At 31.6% G+C, this 21129-nt stretch overlaps 1 protein-coding gene across 3 annotated transcripts; it reads right to left on the reverse strand.

Annotated features, from left to right (window-relative positions):
• Nucleotides 1-694: 694 nt before the first annotated feature.
• On the reverse strand, nt 695-11927 carry LOC147802514 (THAP domain-containing protein 2-like). Of its 3 annotated transcripts, none has more exons than XM_087153687.1 (6): nt 11676-11927; nt 9052-9252; nt 6472-6762; nt 5566-5751; nt 3675-3778; nt 695-1298 (listed from the first exon to the last, which is right to left on the reverse strand). In XM_087153687.1, exons 2-3 carry the CDS (start codon nt 9227-9229, stop codon nt 6719-6721), a joined length of 222 nt encoding a protein of 73 aa, XP_087009813.1. In that variant the 5' UTR covers nt 9230-9252; nt 11676-11927; the 3' UTR covers nt 695-1298; nt 3675-3778; nt 5566-5751; nt 6472-6718. The 3 variants fall into 3 exon arrangements, with proteins under 3 accessions (XP_087009813.1, XP_087009815.1, XP_087009814.1); XM_087153689.1 differs by having other exon boundaries at nt 11857-11884; XM_087153688.1 differs by having other exon boundaries at nt 11672-11879.
• Nucleotides 11928-21129: the final 9202 nt, after the last annotated feature.

Below are 21129 nucleotides of genomic sequence, written 5' to 3' on the forward strand. Positions count from 1 at the left end.
GAAGTAACATTCAGTGCTTTATTACGAACTAACATTAACTTTCATCCGAAAAATCCCAGACATTGAAAACACATTCAAATGTGAAATTTTTATAACTATATTTACAGTGGCCCACTCTTATGAAAATGCTTGGGAAAGCTCATGGTCGAGTTTTTTTTATCACTGAAAACATTTTATAAAAATATTCCCATGTATTCTAAGAAGTTCAAATTCTTGAGATGATTAAACGTTTCCAAAAGCAATGTTATGCATAATAAATACAAAAAAGCTTTGTAATATAACACTTTTTAAAAAATAAATAAATAAAAAATATGAAATATGAGCTATTTTTAAGATGAACAAACTTTTGATTTCCCTTCTGGTTTGATTACATTAGCATATGTATCATATAGTTAATACAGATTTTTTTGTTTCTGTATTTTGACTTAGTAAGCATAAAAGAATTGATTTAAACTGTCAACATCACAAAGCTATGGCACAGAGTTCAAAATAAGCAAATCATAAAAAAGGAAGGCATCCTTATTTGAAATAAAATTCATTTTTAACAGAAAATTTTTAGAAAATATATTTTCTTCGATAAAAATCAAATTCTAAACAGCTACAGTTGTGAAACTTGTTTGAATTTAGAAAAACTGCCTAGCTAAATGGAGAAAAAATTATGATCACATTCATACAAATAAAATGACTATTGAAATTTTTTCGGAAATCAAACTTTTATTTCCCATTTGAATTTTGATACAGGAGTGTAGAATCCAATAATTACTAATTACAATATTTACAAAGTCCAAATACTTAGCTAATAAATAATGACAAGGAATATATTAATTACCAATTACCTTTATAAACACTTTTTGAATAAATGTGAGTATTAAAATTCAGATCCCTGGCTACTTATATCAGAAACAAATTATTAAAGAAAAACAAATGCAAGAATTATTTGTTGCTTACAATTTCAAAAGTTTAAAACTTAGTATATAATTGATTATGTGATATAAAATCTCACAAGGTAACTTATCTTATTTGTTACTTTTATTGCTAAGCCTGTTAGTAAAATAGTTATATATCTTGTTAAATAAACAAAAATAGTTGAATAAGTACATAAAACATTGACAAACTTGCAACAAAAAGTAACAGACAAAATCAATGAATAAGTAAATAACCAAAACGCTATTCTATAAGTAATCTAAGCAAACAAGACATGTATATATATTGAATATAATGTTTACTGTATGAAAGCACACAGTTCTTGATAAGAAAACAACTGTCTTCTTCCCACTTTGGAACCAGTTCTTGGAGTCCTAAAAATAAATGCTTAAAATCAGCATAAAACTAAAAATCATTGCTTAAAATTTTAGCATGAAACGAAAAATTAATTAATTAAAATCTGTATATAACTAAAGATATGAGAGAGATAAATTTTTAGTCATGCCAAAAGTTTAATTTAAAAGAAAGAAAAAACAGTTTCATAATTAAACAATTTAATAATTTTTTCCCCACAGAAGTACTGAGATCACTTATAGATGAGGAACACAATTATCATCGATTGAGGTAACAATTACCATCGACTTTGCCCATTTTCTAAATAAGAAATTGGTTTTCGGGAGCTCTGAAAATACTTAGGGATATCAGCAGTAATGTTAGCAAACTTGAGACGAAGAGTGTTTTCATAGAGTGATAGCTAATTATTGTGAAAATAACTCATTTTTAAAATGATTATTGAGCAAAAGATTTCAATACACATGCAACTTACAGCTGTGAGGCTTATAGTGTTTTAACACAATAAACTCAAATAACACTGAAATAGTACATACAATGTGCCACAACTATCAGGCTGATGTTGTAGTTCATTTACGTCACACTAGAACTGCACAATGGGCTGTTGGAGACGGTCTGGGAAACATCCCTGAGGATGATCTGAAGACATGCCATTACAATTTTGATCCTCTGCAGAGGGGATGACACCCCCGCTTTTGTAGCCTGGCGACCTGCAAGCAAAGTCGAGCACTTTACGGCAGAACAGTTTAACGAGGACCCATACCACTCACCCTCGGTCCCTACGCAGACTGATCCAAGTGGTCACCCACCCGCAAACTGACCGCAGCCAGTGATGCTTGACTTTGGTGATCTGCTGGGAACCGTGTCTTAATGATCAGTTCACTGCGGGACACTGTCAGGCTGAAGTGCAACATAAATCAGGGTGTGTAGCCAAATTATTCAACAAAAAATTAAGCACTTTTCAAGCACTCAAAAAATATTTTTAAGCACTTTAATAAAATATCATAACTAAGCAGGGTCGGAAAGTCTTTGACAATTGACAGTTTTATCTTGTTTTAACCGTCATGTCAAAAACAAAACAAAAAACTTTTGGCATTGTTTTTGACAATTTTCAAAAATCATGAAATTTTGAATCATGTAAAATGAATGGTGTTTTCATACGCTATGGACTGACAATACGCCGAAATAGATTGGGGTTGAATTAATTATGAAAACGTTGAATAGAACAACGTGAACTGTGTCTTTTGGCATAACTTGAAGCGAAAATCAACATAGTAAAAGAAAAATCTCATTTGGAAAAAGGGAAAATTAAGCACTTTTTAAAAACACCCCATGAAAAAAAGCACCTTTAAGGGCTTTTAAAAAACGAAAATAGAAAATAAGCACCTTTAAGCACTTTTTAAAAACGCTATGCACCCTGTAAATTGAAAATTTCTTCGTCTAAGCAAGACAGGAGGAGAGACTTATGTTCACACATACATATTATGCCAACCAGGTGGCCGAGGGGTTAGCATGCCTGACTGCGAAGCCAATGGCTTAGGGTTTGAATTCCACTCAGGGCATGGATTAGTGTGCTGTCCTCTGTTGTGTGTGATGTGCGAATGCGGCCCACCCTATGAATGGGTATCTGTGGCAGTATGTGGTGGGTAATGTTGCCCTCCTCCATAACTTTGGTCACAGTGGCAAAGCAAAATGAGCAACTCTTCCGGCACCTTCCATGGCGAAGAATAAGTTCAGAGCCTGCCGTTAAAATATATACATTATATGTGTCTACATAAGTAGTTCAAAGATAACTCATTTGTAATAATGAAAATAAATCATTTGTAAAATGATTGTTGAGCATTCAGTATGCAACTTACAACAGCGAAGTTTATAGTATTTTAACACAAAGAGCTCAATTAACACTGAAATAGTAATTACAATAATACGTAAAAACTATGAGGCTGAAGCGCAACATAAATCGAAAATGTCTTTGTCTATGCAAGACAGGAGAGAATTAATTGATCCCTAGACATTAAGCTTATTAAGATTTTTGAAGAAATGGCAGTTGATGGTTAACGAATGATCTTGAAAATAAAAGGTAAATTTGAATTGCAATTTTCCTAGAAGGAAATTAATAAAGTGTACATTGCGCACAGAAGAACACCAAATTACAATAATTATAACAGAAAACTAATGAAAAAAAATTTTTGGAACACTTACTGGATAAATGAGACTAGTCTCTGTATTAAAATAATTCATGTTCTAACTTTGGATGAACCAACAATTGTTGGTGCAACAAATTTGGCAAGATTTTGAACATTCAATTTACATTCTCTCGAAGCTTCAACTCTGATCAGGTAATAGTAAAAAAGAACTTTTACAAATGTTTTACAAAATAATGAAATGTTTAAATTTACCTTTGCAAGTGTAAAATAGAAAATTCTAGTGTTCCTATTCGGTTGAAGGAGGTTGCTGAAAACATTAGGGAGCATGTTTAAGCTCTGCTCCTCATCATGATGATCTAAAATAATAATATTAAAAGTGTAAATGAATATAGTAGGGACACAACTTTAACAAATGTTAATAAATTTACTTTATGGTATGTTAAAAAGCTTTATTAGAAATTTATTGCCATCAGTAGTTGTTTACTTTTTCTTGCTTCATTTAAATGTAGGGGGGAAAAACAATACTTTACGGAAGAGTTTAAATACTCATTATATTCTATGTCTGGTGTTTATACCAGTCTGGTTTTTACGATAAAAATTAAAACAAATTTCATTTGTGAAATTAGCATTTTATGAGATGAAAAGATGCCATGAAAAAATTTAGAAACTATTTTAGACCATTTTATTTATGTAACCTTGAGAAACGAAACATTTTGGATATTTGCTACACCTATAAATTAACATTATATGAAACCTAGTGGTACAAAAATTATAAATTTTCTTAAGCATAATTGCATTTTAATATTATAAAATTTTTACTAAAACTATTCATTTCAATGAAATTAACAAGTATGAAATTAAGTCTCATGAAAAATTAAAATAAAATGACAAGGTTGAAGTGGGAAACACTTCATCATTCGCCATAAAGTCCAGACCTGTCTCTTAGTGACTTCCACGCTTTCGGGTAATTGGAAAAATGGCTCAAGGAAACCAGATTCATGTTAGGTGATGACGTAAAGAGTTTTATGCAAAGGGAATCACGCAAGTTGTTAGTCAGAATTCATGGCTATGCTCATGTCATGAAGACTGCTTTTAAGTACTCTTGTAACATATCAAGCTATGTTAAAAAAAACGTTCTTTTCTTATAAAAAAAAAGTTATTTTACCACAGCACATACAGTGACGAAATCAAAGTACCCGCAACGGACTAGTAATAAATTTGCAAAAAAATAACAGAAAAACCCGTAGCGGGTTAGTATAACGCACGCTTAAACAGAGTTAGATCAAATTAAAAACTTTCTGCAAACAGAAAAATGGGATTAAAAAACCTTCTACATGCATTGATTAACTTTTGTAACTATTTTCAACCCTTTCATCACCACTTCATTTTGGCGAAATTAGTTTGGAAATCATGTTTTTTTTTTCCAAATGTTTATTTTTTATAGAACTCTATGTTGATTCATACCACAGAGATGAGTTTGGAAGAAAAAAAAACATCAAATGTAGTTTAGCACATCGAACTACTGAAAACATACATAAACATTCAATTTCTTTTAACAAATACATCTTTGAAAATCAGAAATAAATATGATTATTATTTCAACGGCTGAATTTTCAGAGAAAGCGGAATATTTATATTTAAAAAAATGAAACTTTTAGAGAAAAACCGGAGTTTTTGATTTTAAAAAAAAAATTCAAGATACAAAAGCTAAAAGCTACTAGGCAGTATAGTGCAGCTTTGAGGAGAACTCCTCCAGACAAAAAATCTGGGGCTATGGTAACAAGCGAGAGCACATTTCTAATGGGGGTGAAATGGAGAAATGAAGGTGCCGATTGGTTTACTCACGCTGACCAACGCAAAGATCACAACAAAACTATTCACCCCACACCCATATTCGAAGTGACTTTCCCTCATAACCATGGTACCCGCCACGACACGAGACTGATGTCTGGAGGAGATCTCCTGAAAGCCGCACTATACTTAAACAGGAACACATTAAACGCAATAATAAAAAATATTCAAAGATATTGTATATTTATTAGATGAACATAGCACAAATGTCAAAACTAATGAAAAGTATTAAAAAAATATAATGAATTAAATTTCTATCCATATGCTGAAATACTATGCAAAAATAACTTACTAGTGAAGGTATACTTCAGGCAATCAAAAAATTTTCTTTCAAATTCTTCACCTCATGCTCACTTTCAGGTATTTGATATAATCCAGTCAGGTTCTTTCAAACTGCTTGATTCTACTTTGTTTATGCAGTGGATAATTATAGATGACATCATTGGTGCAGTTTAAGTTGTAAAATTCTGCAATTTCCCTGTTAAAAAATATGTTTTACTCTTAATATGTCTGAATGAAGTACAGTGCGCAAAATAAAATAAATAGACCACTCTAAATAACTTTTGATCAGAAGATCCGATCTACTTGTTCTAGGACTCAATTTTTATGGTTCGAGGGGGTGACCTCAAATATCCTAATTAATTAGTGCTGACTATTTTAAACTACAAAATATGACGCAAAAACTTACTTTTTCTGAGTAAACATAACTTTTTTCGACAGATTCAGATTTCTGCCACCCTAAATATAGAAGCTAGTCTAGAAAATATGGTCCTAATAGTTTGGTTAAGACAGCCCTCGAAAGTTTGGACCCCTTAATGTTAATTTTACTTTTTATGTTTTTCACCATAAGTCGAGAACTTTCTAAGTGAATCGAAAAACTTTTGCACACAATAATAAAATTTGCAAATCCAAAGATAATTCCACACAAAAAATAACTTTTACCTAGTAAATATTTAATATTTTATTTAATAATAGTCGAAAAAATTTGACTCGCAAGGTGTACAATATTTTTACACCATTTTAAAGAATGTAAGTTTACATCATAAATTACTTAATTTGGGCTAGATCGGTCAAATACTTCCTGAGAAATCAAATTTTGAAATAGCTGTGCGTTTAAAATTTAGTTTTTCAGGAAGTATTAGACTGAATATGGCTCAACTGAATTTTAAAATTTAATTTTTCCAAAAAATTGACTTACAGCTTTCTAATTTCATAAGCTGTTTGAATGATTAACTCTTCAAACATTTTGGAATCTTCCAAGTACCACTTTTTAATGATGTTTCTCAGCCATCTCAACCCAAACGTTTTCCATGTCCGATAGGCAGGGCTTCCAGAAATGGACATCAGCTGCTCCAACTCGCCATTGAGAAACGAGTCGATATCTTCCTTAAGGTCTAAAACGTTGCAAAAAAACATCTGGGTCGAGAAATCCAAGTATTGGTTGGTCATAATCCAAGTCCACGACCTATCGCTCTTCCATCCCCAGCACCTGTCCAGGAAAAATAAATAAATTTATGTTAAAATAAATGAATTAAAATACTGCAAGCATATTAAAGAAGATTTTTAATTTTTTTTTTCTATTTGAACTTTGGAAACATAAATAACTAAGAAGAATAAATAAAAAAAAATTTAAAAAAACATGATAGAGGCTGCAGAAGATATTGAACTGAATTTCAATAAAGTGCCATACAAATGTCTTTTTCCTTATTTTTAAAACAATACAAAAAAAAAAAAAAAAAACACAACACTAGCTAAAGGACCATATCAGTACACTTGAACCTCTCTACCTAGATATCTAATAAATTAAGTAAAAGTGTGATTATTTATTTATCATTATTATTTATTAATTATTTTTTCTCCTTGTTTAGTGATAGTAATGATTATTATGTGCCATATTGAATAAAACACATTAATGTGCAACAAAAACCTTAAAAATCAACCTAGTATTTTCTATCAAAAGGTACATCAAACTTAGCCATTATACTAACTTACAACTCACCTTAATTTAAAAAAAGCCATATTTTTTATAAAATTGTTCCTCATCTTAATAAAAAAAATTAATTAAAAAGTTTTCATAACATTTTTGGTTGCATTCCATAAGAAAACTGAGTGCAATCATGATATCAATGACTTCCAGTACATTTGAAATTGGTGTGTGTATACAAAAACAAAATTTTATTTAAAAAAGAAAGATATAATATAAATAATTACCATTAAAGTAATAAACTTTAGCATCTTGTCTTTCACGGGGATATTTCCGTATTGTGATCTGTCGTGCCAACTACAATGGCCAAGGTGCCAAATAGATTTGAAATTTTCAAAGAAAAAAACATGTAGATGTTTGCCCGGTTGTAGCTACGGGTTACACCTTACGAATTTTTTTTTTTTTTTTTAGTTTCTCGCTGGCCACTGCCTGGAAGTCTCCAAGATTTGGCGATTATTCTGCCACAGGTCATGATACGGAAATCTCCCCCAGTAATCTGCAACTCTACTTGCTGGTTAGAAGGATAACCAGCTTAAGAAAAGTCATAGTGCATAATATCAAACCACTAAGGATGTAAAGGTGTTAAGTTTTTTATCATTCATTCATTTACATATTCAGGGGTCTGTCTAGGGTTTTCTGAGAGGTACCTATTTTGTGAAAATTTAGATATCATTTGTGAAAAATTAAAAATTATGTTAAAAAATCAACACAAAAATATGGACTTATGGTTTCTTAAGGGATACAAAAATAAAATTTTAAGAAAAAGTATTTTGTGAAACTACCGTTTCTCCTAAAATTGAATTTGTGAAACTACCGTTTTTCCTAAAGTTGAATTTGTGAAGGTACCGCTAAACGGTAGTAAATTCGGCCTGGACAGACCCCTGATATTAAACATATATTATGTTGTAGAATTATACTCTGCAAGCTATGTAGAATTTTCAAGTGGAAGTAGTCCTGTTCATTTAAAAAAAAAAATTCCAAAATTGGCCTTAAAATTTTCGTGTGCAAGTAGTTATGTAGAATTTTAAAATTAATTTTCATTTGCAAGGCAGGGAAGAGTGTATACGGGACATTGTAGAGCTTTATTTGGGGAAGAATTCTATATAAAGTAACGTAGCACTTACACAACAAATTGCATTATATACATACATTACACGACAATAAAATAATTATATGCTTTTTTTTCCGTTTGTTATAAAGTCTGATTTCAAATTTATGCTTGAATTTAGTTACCTAAATGAATTTGACAATAATACAAGTTTAATAAGGCAACATTGGAGGAAAAGTTTACCTGTAAAGGAAGTTTTCATACTAAAATCACAAAATTTATATTTTTTCATAATCAAATAATAATAATCAAAATATCAATCAATTTCAATAATCAAAATTTATATCACAAAATTTACATGATCTTTAAAATAATGTAGACTTAAATACAACTTTTTCACTTACCGACACACAATAGAAAAATCTGCATATGTGAAAAAAAAACATTTTTATAGCGATTTTTATTTGTTTGAAAAGCCACAAACTGAAAAGAAATTTTTCTATTAATTTTCTGAAATTTTATTTCAGCACTGATAGTGTTGCCTGGTGAAAGAAAGAAGTTGTCAAGTTGATTTTCTCAAAATCTAGCATGAAAAACTTTGTTTGTTTTTTTTCAATTTCATGTGAAAGAATTTAATTAGAAGATAGAATTTTTATTATGATATAAGCAGTAATTTTTTATGAAATGTGTGCAACTAAAAAACAAGTATTAATACTAAAACTAAGAAGTAAAATTTTTTCTAGTACCTGTTTGAAAATGTGCTCCACAAATACGAGCATCTTTTCCTGGCATCCAGTTTTCACGGCTAACAGCTTTGATCCATGATGTCAGTCGTTTTTTATCTGATGGAAATCGATAAAAACCAATTCCACAACCCCTTACGAAGCGATTTGAACAGCCAAAAGCAGAACAATGATGAACCATTATGGAAGTCTAACCTAAAGAACCTAAAATGAAACTTAATTTAATTAATATAAGATAAATTTATATACAGGTAATAACAAATATATGCAATGAATGTTCACCCACCCAAAATATTAAAAACAAAGTTATTTTAAGTCTATTAAAACAGCTTATAATTCTTGGAATATATATATATAAATTTTAATTTAATTAATCTGTTAATGAATGTATTGAAGAATTACATAATAGTATGTACATACAAGAATATTAAGATAATTAACACATTAGAAGTTCAGCCATGCAACAATTTATTAACACAATGCAACAAAATTTTGATAATATACTTTGCTCCATTTATAAAGAACACAATACAAAATATCTACTTCATTATTATCAAAATTTCAATCGTTATTTAAATGAAGCATAATAAACATTGTCTTTTAAGGAGACAAAAAATAACACACTTACTAACAAAGAATAACTTTTACACAAATATTATTAAGACAACCAAAATACTTTAAAAAGTTTAGAACCTATATAAAAATAAGTTAATTATGTTCTTAACAGATAAAGATTTAAATAATGTGTTAAGAATTAAATAATGTGTACCTACATATAATTACGAAAAAGAGAAATCCTTTCATTCAAAGCTTTGCCACCCAGAAGTTTATTGACAAAAACAAAGCAATTTAAGCACACTGCAGCAAATTTTTTATCCCTATTTATTATACAGGCATTATACTTAATTAATATAATATATTAATGTATACTTAATAAATAATTGTCACGTAAAAAATCAACAACTGCTTCTTATATGAATCAAAACAAACATCTCTAAGGAGAGAGCACACTCTCACCCACAGAACAAAAGACTTATTTAATCCAATATCATCAAAATCTAACTAAATTATTTTAATAAATTTAGGACATTTAAAAAAATTAATTAATTCTACCGTTAATAAACAAAATAATTAAATAATAATGTGCATTAGTAAAAATATCAGGAAAATTCATTCATTCAAAGCTCTGCCACCCAGAAGTTTAATTACAAAAACAATGTAAGTTGCACACACCAGGGCTTCTGCTACGGTAGCTTTTTTCGCAAAATGCGAAAAGACCCCTCAAAAATGCTAAAATTCAACAAAGCAATTTCGCAATTTTGCTAAAGGATTTTACTAAATTCCATTTTTAAAAAAAAGCTTCCGCGAAAAACCATGACGCTAACATCCATGAAAAAAACTTGATCAAACAAGAAGGAGAAAAAATCTAATTATCTTTCGCAAGAAGAACCATGACGCTAGCGTTCACGAAAAAAACGTGATCAAACGAGATGAAGCATAGCGATCAACAAAAATGGCTAGAATATCCGAGTTTCACCGAGAAGAAAAGAAAAATAAACTAACCACAAGACTAACTAAACACATCTTAATGCAACGATGTAAAAACATGTCATTTAATGAATTACTTTTATTTTTATATACCAATGATGTGTCTGAACAGTACCCATTAATAACTTCTGTTATAGAGTATTGTGCAACAGTACCAATGCACACTGTTGACTGTGAAAGGGGCTTTAGCTGCCTTAATTTGATTAAAACTAATATTCGAAACAGGTTGTTAATCAACCATGTAAACAATTTGTTAATGATTAATATTGAGGGCCCTGAAAGTGCATTTAACTTTCAAGAAGCATTTGTAAAATGGGCAAACATGAAAGAAAGGAAGATTGTTAATTATTAACCAAAAAGTTTTAATAAATAATAAATGTGTTTTTTTTTTGTTATGGGTATTCTTTTTGATATTCTTGTACATTAAGCTATTCTTTGTCAGATAACTTACAGTACTTGTTTGATATAAAGTAATTTTATAAGCCTAATGGCATTTTGCTAAAACTTTTTTTCAGATTTTAGCTTTTTTGCTAATGAATTTTTAGACTCAGCTTAAACCCTGGCACACACTGAAGCAAATTTTTATCATTATTTTGACCAATCTATTATACAAGCATTATACTTAATTAATATCTTAAGTAAAACATCAATAATTATTTCCAATTTGATGCAAAACAAAAAAAAAAAATTTAAGGAGAAGACACACTCACCCACAGAACACTAATTCTTTTTTTACACGAATATTATCAAAACATCGCTAGAATATTTTAAGAAGTTTGGGGCATATAAAAAAATTAATTAATTCTATTTTTACTAGATGTAAGATTAAAATAATAACGTGAATTTCTAAGAATGTCAGCAAAATATTTAAGTTTCAGCTCGGCCACCCAGAAGTTAAAAATAATAAAACAAAGCTATTTCATCACTTTGTAAAAACAATTTCATAATTATTCTGACCTATTTATGAAGAAGGCATCACAGTTAATCTAATTTATTAGGATTTAAACAAAAATTTAACTATTATTTATAGTATACATCATAATAAACAACAACTGTAAAGAGAAACAAAACTTACTCACCACCCACAAAAATCTAAACTTTTTTTCATACAAAGAATGACACAATTTAGCCAAAACTTAGTATACAGTTTATTATAACTCTATTGTACACGAAAATCGACCGTTAATTCTTCAAAAATTTAAAGAAAATATAAAATTAGCTTATTTTTTACAAAATGACATAAAAATCCCATAGACTTACATTACAGTGCTCGCCACCCAATTGATTGTAAACAAAGACCGTGACGTCACGCTAATTTTTCAAACGCATACGGTTGCGGCATGAGGTTGCGGTTAAGAAACTTTTCTGAAGTGTGGCTAAATCTCACTGCTGACATTTTACGCATATCTGATCACCGACCACAGAGATGAAAACTGGAGGACCATCTTTACTGGACCTTCTTAATTGTATGCAAACGGGAACCTGATTGGTGAGTTTTTAATTTCCCACCTACAGGGGCATTCTCGCTAAATACATTTCACACATTTCCGATCACCGTAATGAGAGCCCGATTGATGAGAAAAATATTACTCTTGGAAAAGCTTATCAATCAAGTTCTCCATTTTCTTCTGCGACATTCATTTCCATGCAGCAATTTCTTCTATTCGCGATCGCAACACTCGAATACGCCATCTGGGGAGAGACCGGTTTCATGCCTTTAGCCCTCCTCCCTTCCCTCTCCTCCTCTTTTCAGTTATATAGGAATGTACTACGATATTTTCCCTTTTCTTAATATTTTTCCTTTTCTCTTAATAAAAATATTTTTAAAAATTTCCATGATACTTTTCTTTAGAACTATGTTTAATGTAGTTTTCAGTTCCATATAGTTTTCCAACTTAAAAGATTTTAATCTATATGAAAATCAAGAGAGAAACTAACGTACTTCCTTCCTCTATGACTTTCCACACGCTAATGGGGAAAGCATGTGAAGTGTTGCCATAGGAAAAGAGTTCTGCTCTACGCCACCTGCAGCCCATTTCGATCGCCAATTAAGTTCTCATTCGCCCCTAACGGTGATTAGAATTATGCGAACCTGAGGGGTCATGTCAGCCATCATCTATCAAAAGGTACCTCGTGATAGAATCAAGATAACATGTCTTATTTACTAGTGATTTGGGTCCCGCAGTGGACTGATCGTTAAGACACGGTTCCCAGCAGATCACCGAAGTCAAGCAGATCACCGCAGCCAGTGTGCGAGTGGGTGACCACTTGGATCAGTCTGCGTAGGGACCGAGGGTGTGCGGTATGGGTCCTACCGTATGGGTCCGTTAAGCTGTTCTAACGTAAAGTACTAGACTTCGCGTGCAGGTCGTCGGGCTACTGAAGCGAGGGTGTCATCCCCTCTGCAGAGGATCAAAATTGGGATGGCATATCTTCGGATTATCCTCAGGGATGCTTCCCAGACTGCCGCCAATAGCCCTCTGTGCAGCTCTAGTGCGACGTAAATGAACTACAACAACAACTAGTGATTTGGTATTTAATATTTGTAGTGGTAGTTACGCCACATTACTCCCCTTCCAGAATTTTGTCTGTGATAGAATTCGATGAACGAATACCACTAGTTGATTCATGCTGTTTATTCATTTATATAAATTTTCTCACCATCTTTTTTTTGTTTTTTTGTTTATTGTTTATAACATTTTGCTCATTTTCTTCATTTTTGTTTTATTGACCGGGAGACTTATTACTTCACCGGATTTTTTTTTCTTAGAGCAGTATATTTTTAAGCAAATCAATTGTTTAATGTAGACCATCCATCAATGTTTGCAGGTTTATATCACGTCCGGAGGTCACCAATGAGGGTATAATTATGAATCGACTATGTTAACCTTTATCTATCAAAAGGTACCTCGTGATAGTCTAGTCTAGTCTGTTAGGTGATTTGGGGTGCCTGAGGCCGGAACGGCCCTTTTCCCCTTCATCGTGTGATGAGAGTCCTTGAGGTAGTTCCTTAAGGTAGTAAGTAGTATGATGATTCTAAATGGATAAAAGATGTTGGCGTGACTGAGTAAACCTCGTGATAGAATCAAGTTAACAAGTCTTATATACTAGTAATTTGGTATTTAATATTTGTCGTGGTAGTTAAGCCACAAACCGCATTTTGCGAGGATGCTCCTCTACGTAGGCGTGAACGAATTGCCGAGCTCTAAACTCGCTCCCAACGAACGATCGTTCACCCTGACTTTTATCCTAGCTCGAGCTAAGTGTAGAAGTCAGGTAGGTACAACATTTTCGTCGCACTAAAACTGCAAAATGGGCTATTGGCGACTGTCTGGGAAACATCCTTGAGGATGCTCTGTAGACATGACATCATAATTTTGATCCTTTGCATAAGGAATCTCATTTGTGATGCCACTTTCTCAATTTAGACATAGATCTGGATAGGAAAGAAATTTTCACCAATTCTATGTATCCATGGTACTGATCAGCGACTGACAACAGGACTTTCGATTCCACAAATCGCATGTATTCGGTAGATCTTAGCAGAGTCGAGGATCGAACACAGGTCCATCCAGATCAGAGTCCGATTGTTTAATTACTATGCTACCACGGTGCTCTAAGCGTAGAAAAATGACATTATTTCAACATCCCATTTCGATATAAAGACATGTGCATGGGGGGGCTGAAGGGGCCCAGGCAGCCCTAATTAACTTTTAAAATTTTTATTCTCACCCATTGAAAAATTTAAAGACTTTTTTAAAAAAATAAATCATGAAGTAAAAGTCTCTTTTTCTTAAAGCTTTAAAAATTGAAGCAATTCTTTTAAATCTATTTATTTTTATCTAATTGTAATTCGGTTTGAAACATCATTTAAAAAAAATTTAAATATCACTCCCAATTAAGAAAAAAAATACTTTAGGAAAAAAACTGTTGTAAGTTCATTTTTAGCAATGTTAAAGGACTGGTTGTAAAGACACGATTCCAAGTGGACCACTGAAGTCAAGCATCACTGGTTAGCAAGCGGGTGGGAGATCACTTTGATCAGCTTGCGTAGGGACCGAGGATGCGAGGTATCTTTACTCGTTAAACTGTTCTACCTTAAAGAGCTCAACTTCACGCGCAGGTAGTCGGGCTTCCAAACCAGGGGAGTAATCCCCTCTTCAGAGGATCGACATTGCGATGGCTTGTCTTCGGATCATTCTCAGGGATGTTTCCCAGACCTTATCCAATAACCCATTGTGCAATTTTAGTATGTCTTAAATAAAGAAAGTATCTACCTACCAATTTATGATGATGAGACAATGTTTTCCTGATTGCGGCAACAGGTAAGTAGGTAAAGGACGGGTTTAAGAAGTTCAAACACCCCATTACATGCTGGAATTTCTGTTTCTTCGTTTATTATTAAGTGTTTTTTATATTTAGTTTTAAAACAATAGTTTAAATATCCCATTGGGTGCAAAATAAAAATTGCTGGCTTCCTCCCAAAGGAGCAACAAAACGGTATCTTCCACAAAACAAAATAAAGCGGTCGTCCTGAATTGCGCTGAAAAATGTATAGTTCGTTCACCAGAAGTTGAGACTTGGCTCCACCTCCTGGGACGCTGAGTCACATTTCAGCGCGGGAGTTAGAAGAGAAACATGTCCGTTCTTGAAATTGAGACAACCCTTAATTTGCGCCAAACACAAAAAGTGAATTCTTTTTCAGTCACTTACTTTGCTTTATCATCTGCTATTATACCTTTTGTTACACTAGCTAATTAAATATAGTTTAAATTTAAAAACTGCTGTTCTCCCAGCGAAATGTCTCATAAAGGACAAACTATTCACTCAAAAGAAAGAAATATCATAAAAAATGGTGCAAAATATCATCAAATTTATGATATATTTATTGTTAAAAAAATGTACATAAAGTTTGCGAAATAAATATTTTTGCCAAACGATCGCCAAATAGCAACATTGTTCAGGATTGCTCACAACCTTCTCCCAAAAATAGCGAAATAGTATAGCCGCATACCACGTGATGAAGGAGGAGCCAAGTGCCAACTCCTGGTGAACGAGCTATACCCCCTCATTACCGACATCAATAAGTAGTTTCCTTCCCTTTCGAAAGTTCGTCACAGAATGGATAAGGGAATCAAAATAATGCCTAATTTACTTCTATAATTTGCTACTGTCTGATCTATTGTTTTGGCCTCTTCTTTTTCCTCCATCTATAAAATGTTAAAATATTGATATCCAATACTTGCTGTCATAAATTGCCCCCAAAGAAAGAATTATCTAGAATTTTTAGGACTACTGATATATAAATCTTTTAGGGTTATAAAAAAGTTCCGTTGGCCTTTCTTTCGGCCATTCTGCCTAGAGTCATTAAAATGGATCAGTCATTACAAAAGTGCTACTTTATTTAAATTTTTCTTCAGCTTTTCAATGTGAAATTTAACATTTTCAATTTAAAACTTAAGTTAAATTTTTCTTCTCTTTTTTAAAGAAGTTTTTTTTCTAATTTGATTTTATTGAGTATTTTAACTGAAACTATTCATTTTTTATCATACGTTTTACAATTTATTTGCAATAGTTTTTAGTCACATTTCATTATTTTATATATTTATCTTCATTTAAATAAAATGTGACATCTTGTTAAATACTAAACACTTCAATTGTATGTATTCATTTGGAGGTAAGCAAATATGTTTTATTTGTTTGTAATATTTATGCATAGTGTGCAACAAATTGATTTATTTAGTAAATTAGTTTTGATTGTATATGCATAGTTTTATGCTCAGCTCCAGATTTTTGTATTTAATTATTTTATATTTTTAAAATTAGACTTTTAACTTTAATAATTGTAAATTGAAACTTTAAGCATCTTTGTTATAATTCGAAAATCAAATATTTATTAAAGTTTTAATTAAATCATGAAGTATAAGCTAAGTTTCATTAATCAATAGTTCAGAATGTGCCACTTTGGATATTTGAGTATCGAAATATGGGGGTAGCCGTACTCTGATCTCAATAATTTTTGGCAGGAGAGCAATAAAAATTCTGGACCTATTAATGTAAATTTCCCGTTTTGCATATCTCCCGTTTTGCATATCCTTATTTTTAAAGCAGATCGAAAATTTTTTGCGCAGAATTATGAAATTCATTTAACCGAAGATAATTCCATATAAAGAATAATTTTCAGTTATCTTTCATTATTTCATTTAATAACAGTCTAAAATTTTTCAATTGCTAAGTATAGATTTTTATATAATTTGAAATGATAAAATACAAAATTTGAAATAAATCAGTGGAATAGTTATCGAGATATCAAATTTAAATAACGAACATTTTTAAAACTTGGTTTCTCAGAAACTATTCGACAGATTTAAAATTTTTCATTTTCTCATATAAAATTTACTTTAATGAGATTTGCATAACTTAACTCAAAATTTTATACATATATTTTTTTATAATTTTCAAAAATTTAGCTTAGTGCCCCCTCAATGAAAAATTCCAGTGCACGCCTATGTTTGTACTCCAAGTTGTAGTTGTACTTGATTTATGTTGCGCTAGAGCAGCACAATGAGTTATTGGCAACGGTTTGGGAACTGAGGATGATTCAAAGTCCGACGATAATTCCAAAATCCTTGAATTCGTTGCCATTATCACTCATGAATTTTTCATTTTACTAAACTTTTGAATTTCTCAGAAACTTTGAATATTTATAAATGTTCCAAGAGCTTCATATTTTGTTTTTAAAAATCTAATTGCATAGTAACTGGAATTATCATTGTCATGTAAAAATATGCGCAGCATATTTCCTATCAGTTAAAAATCAAATTTCGAAAAACTAAAGCTATAGCTTATTATATATGTGGGGACGGCATGAGTGCTCGTCTTAAATAAAAGACACGTTCTTAAACAAAAACATATATATTGAAGATTAAATTTACATAAGGGACGGACGATTAACAATTAACGATTAAATAACAAAAAAAAAATAATAAATGAGAGTTCGTCGAAAAGTTTTGTATTATCATAACTCCTCTTTGGAGTGCATCATCATCACGTCTTTTTCAGTTCGTTCTCTAACCCGCTCTCTCACCGGGAAATCCCCACTGCTTCCTCGTCGTGCACAGCTTACGGCTTACATTGATTGGCGGTACTTCTAGCTTACGGATCTGAGGACTGATATTAGGTTACAGCCTTGTGTACAGGAGCTGGCACCATAGATTCGGCCCTCCTGCGTTTCGCCTGGTCCTCCAGCGACTCTATAAAGAAAAGAAAAAAGAAAAAGCAGAGCAGACTGAAAAATATAATTGATATCTGAAAATTAAATGTTTTAGGTTAATAACGTTAGGTAAGAGTGTATCAGTTCAGGAACGTTAGGTAAGAGTGTATCAGTTCAGGCACGTTCACTCTTCCATCTTTGCACGTCTTTTGTCTCTTCTTCAACGGCTTCGTCTTCTTTTCTTTTCAATGTCTTTCGTCTTTTTTCTTTAACGCCTTCGTCTTGAACTTCTTCTACGTCTTTAAATTCTTTCACGTCTTTCGTCTTTCGTCTTTAAATTCTTTCTTCTTTCACGTCTTTAAATTCTTTCGTCTTCTTTCACGTTCGTCTTCTTTCACGTTTAAAATTCTTCTTGGCAACTGTTCCATGGTTTAAGATACTCCGCACACGTTGTCGAGCAGTTTGGTCCTTCGTGATTCCCTTCTTTTACTACATCATAGGTATTTCCTCCTTTTACTCTTGTTATTTTGTAGGGGCCAAGGTACTTAGGTTTTAGCTTCAAATGAGGTCCAAATTGGGTTCTTTTGATGGCGACCAAATTTCCAATTTCGTACGATTTTGGCTCCTTCCTTCTTAAATTATAGGTCTTTTTATTTTCTTGTTGAATTTTAAAAGTTTGTTGCTTTGCGTTTTTCCTTAGTTCCTCTCTTTGGGCATCAAAATGAGACTGAAATTCACTTTCGATCATTTCCTTTACACTCTAAAAACTGTACCTCTTAAATAAAAGGCACAAGCTAAATGTACCCTTTATTTTCTCGCGTTAGAGGCACATAACTAATGTGCCTTTAAAAATGAGAGGCACCACAAGAAATGAAAGGCACCAAAGCAAACGCGAGTCAATGCGCGGTACGAAAGGATTTTACCGGTTCCCTGTGCCTCTCAAATTGGCTTCCCTTTTTTTTCTTCAGTACGATGTAAAGAAGCGCATGCGCACATCAATGAAATATTTTATGACGAAATACAAATAATAAAAGCAGACGATAAAATTAGAACACCAGAAAGTTGTTGATTTTTTAGAATTAGTTTTGTGTGGAATTTGAGTTTTCATATTACCCGTTACGGGTTTATCTAGTTTGTTTTATGATATTTTATCTATCCCGCTACGGGCACTTTTTCCAGTTTCCTTTATAAGATTTAACTATCCCGTTACGGGCACTTTTTCTAGTTTCCTTTATAAGATTTAACTATCCCGTTACGGGTACTTTATATTTGTTATTGTATTTGTTGTGGTGTGAAATAAATGTTTTTATAAAAAAACTGAACAGTTCTTTAATATAGCTTGATACGCTACAGCTATGTATTAATTGGTGGCAGCGGTGGGATCCGTTCCAGAAATGTTTTATTAAGTTTTTGAAAGAATTGGTGACAAATATTATTGTTATTAAGGATTTCCTACTTTAGAAAAAATTTGTGAATGAGATGTTTAAAATTGATGCCAAGAAGTGTGGAATTCGACGGTACTTCGAACTCTTTGAACAGAAAGCGAAGAGATTTAGTGTGAATTTCGATCTTTGGTTTTCGTGTGCTTTACAGCTTATTCCTGCTGAAAGGTCAGAAATTTATGATGATAATTATTATTACTTTAAAGAAAATCTCATTGCCACTTTTCAGTATGATCCACAAGCTATTCCGTGTAATAACGATCGCCAGAAAGAACATTTTAATGAGAAATGGAATTCGCCAAGTATTGTGAAGAAATTTAGATCTGAACGTGAATGTTTCTATTGTGGTGAAATAGGACATTTTAAGAAATACTGCAGACATCGAAATTCGGATTATGGAAAAGAGAATTATATCCGATTGTTGTAATCAAGTTTAAGCACGAAAGTAATTTTTATTTTAATAATATTTATAAAACAAATGCATGTTTAATGATTGGGGCAAAAATGCAGAATTTCACGTTTTTTAAAATACAATAAATAAAAAAATTCTGAAACAAGCTTTCCAAAAAAATTGCAGAAGGCTTTTCATATATTCTGAGCTCAAATAAAATCATCGATTAAATAATATTAAGTACAGTTAGTTCTAAAAAAATTGAAAGCTAATGTTCCCAAAATGGGAATGATGGCGCCTAACGGGTTAATATGTTTCGCCAAAATCTGGATTTTAAAAAAATTCATTTCAATGGAAAGAAATCTTTTATTTTACACTTGTTAAGTCATTTGTTTAAGCATATTTCATGTTATAAAATATCCGAGTTGTCAAAATCTACATCTATCATTTTAAAATATTCTATGTTTTTCTAAATTTGTGCAACTGTATACATCATATTGCAACTGTTACTAAATTATGTAAAATTGTTCTTTATGTGTGAAAATAAAAGATATTAGATTTCATGATATTTAGTGTTTAATTTTTGATCCTTATAAAACTATTTTATGAAATCTCTAAATATTTAAAAAATATCTAAATTTATAATAAATTTCCATTTTAAGGATGCTTTTTGGAAAAGAAAAAAAATCCTTGAATTATATTGACTTGGCTTAACAGAAATAAATATTATCTTTTTGTACCTATATCTGATTAGAAGAGCATCATTGTAGTTGTTGAAGTATCATTAAACGCTACATAATTAAAGAAATGGTATAAATTTACATATTTTATAATTGTCTATGAAAAAGCCTTAAATGGAATCCCTTGAAATGATCACTTTCAAGTGGCCAATATTCAAAGAATTGAGAAATATTTTTCATTAAGAATTATTATAATTAATATCTTGGTAATAGTGTAAACCAAACAGAAAGTCCCTTTTTATATAAAGTGCTAGCAAATTACAAATAGGTAAAAAAAAATGTGTTCAAATCTGGTAAATAACAGGTTTTGGTACCACTAAATGCTTGTTTCAATGAGCGGTACATAAAAGCAAAAATCTAAGGTACAAACAATGTACCTTCCAAGTTAAGAGGTACATCTGATTTTGCCTCTGAAATCAGAGGTACATTGTGCCTTTCATTTTTAAAGGTACGTTGTGCCCTTTAAATTCAGAGGCACAAATGATTCAAATGTGCCTCTGAAATCAGAGGTACAGTTTTTAGAGTGTAGTTTTCCCAGTCCATTAGTGTTCATTTTTGTCCCAAAAAGCAATTCAAATGGAGTAGTGTCTATGCTTCTTTGATAGGTTGAATTTATCGCTTGTTGAACTTTATTTGTATGCTTGTACCATTCAGCTGGATTTTCTAGGGATAATTTTGAAAAAATCGATATGATGGTTTGATTAATACGCTCTACTTGTCCGTTAGCTCTTGGTAAACCTGTTGTTA

The sequence above is a fragment of the Parasteatoda tepidariorum genome, chromosome 10, assembly GCF_982258835.1.
Source record: "Parasteatoda tepidariorum strain Cologne lab strain chromosome 10, Ptep-v5.0, whole genome shotgun sequence".
NCBI lineage: Eukaryota > Metazoa > Arthropoda > Arachnida > Araneae > Theridiidae > Parasteatoda > Parasteatoda tepidariorum.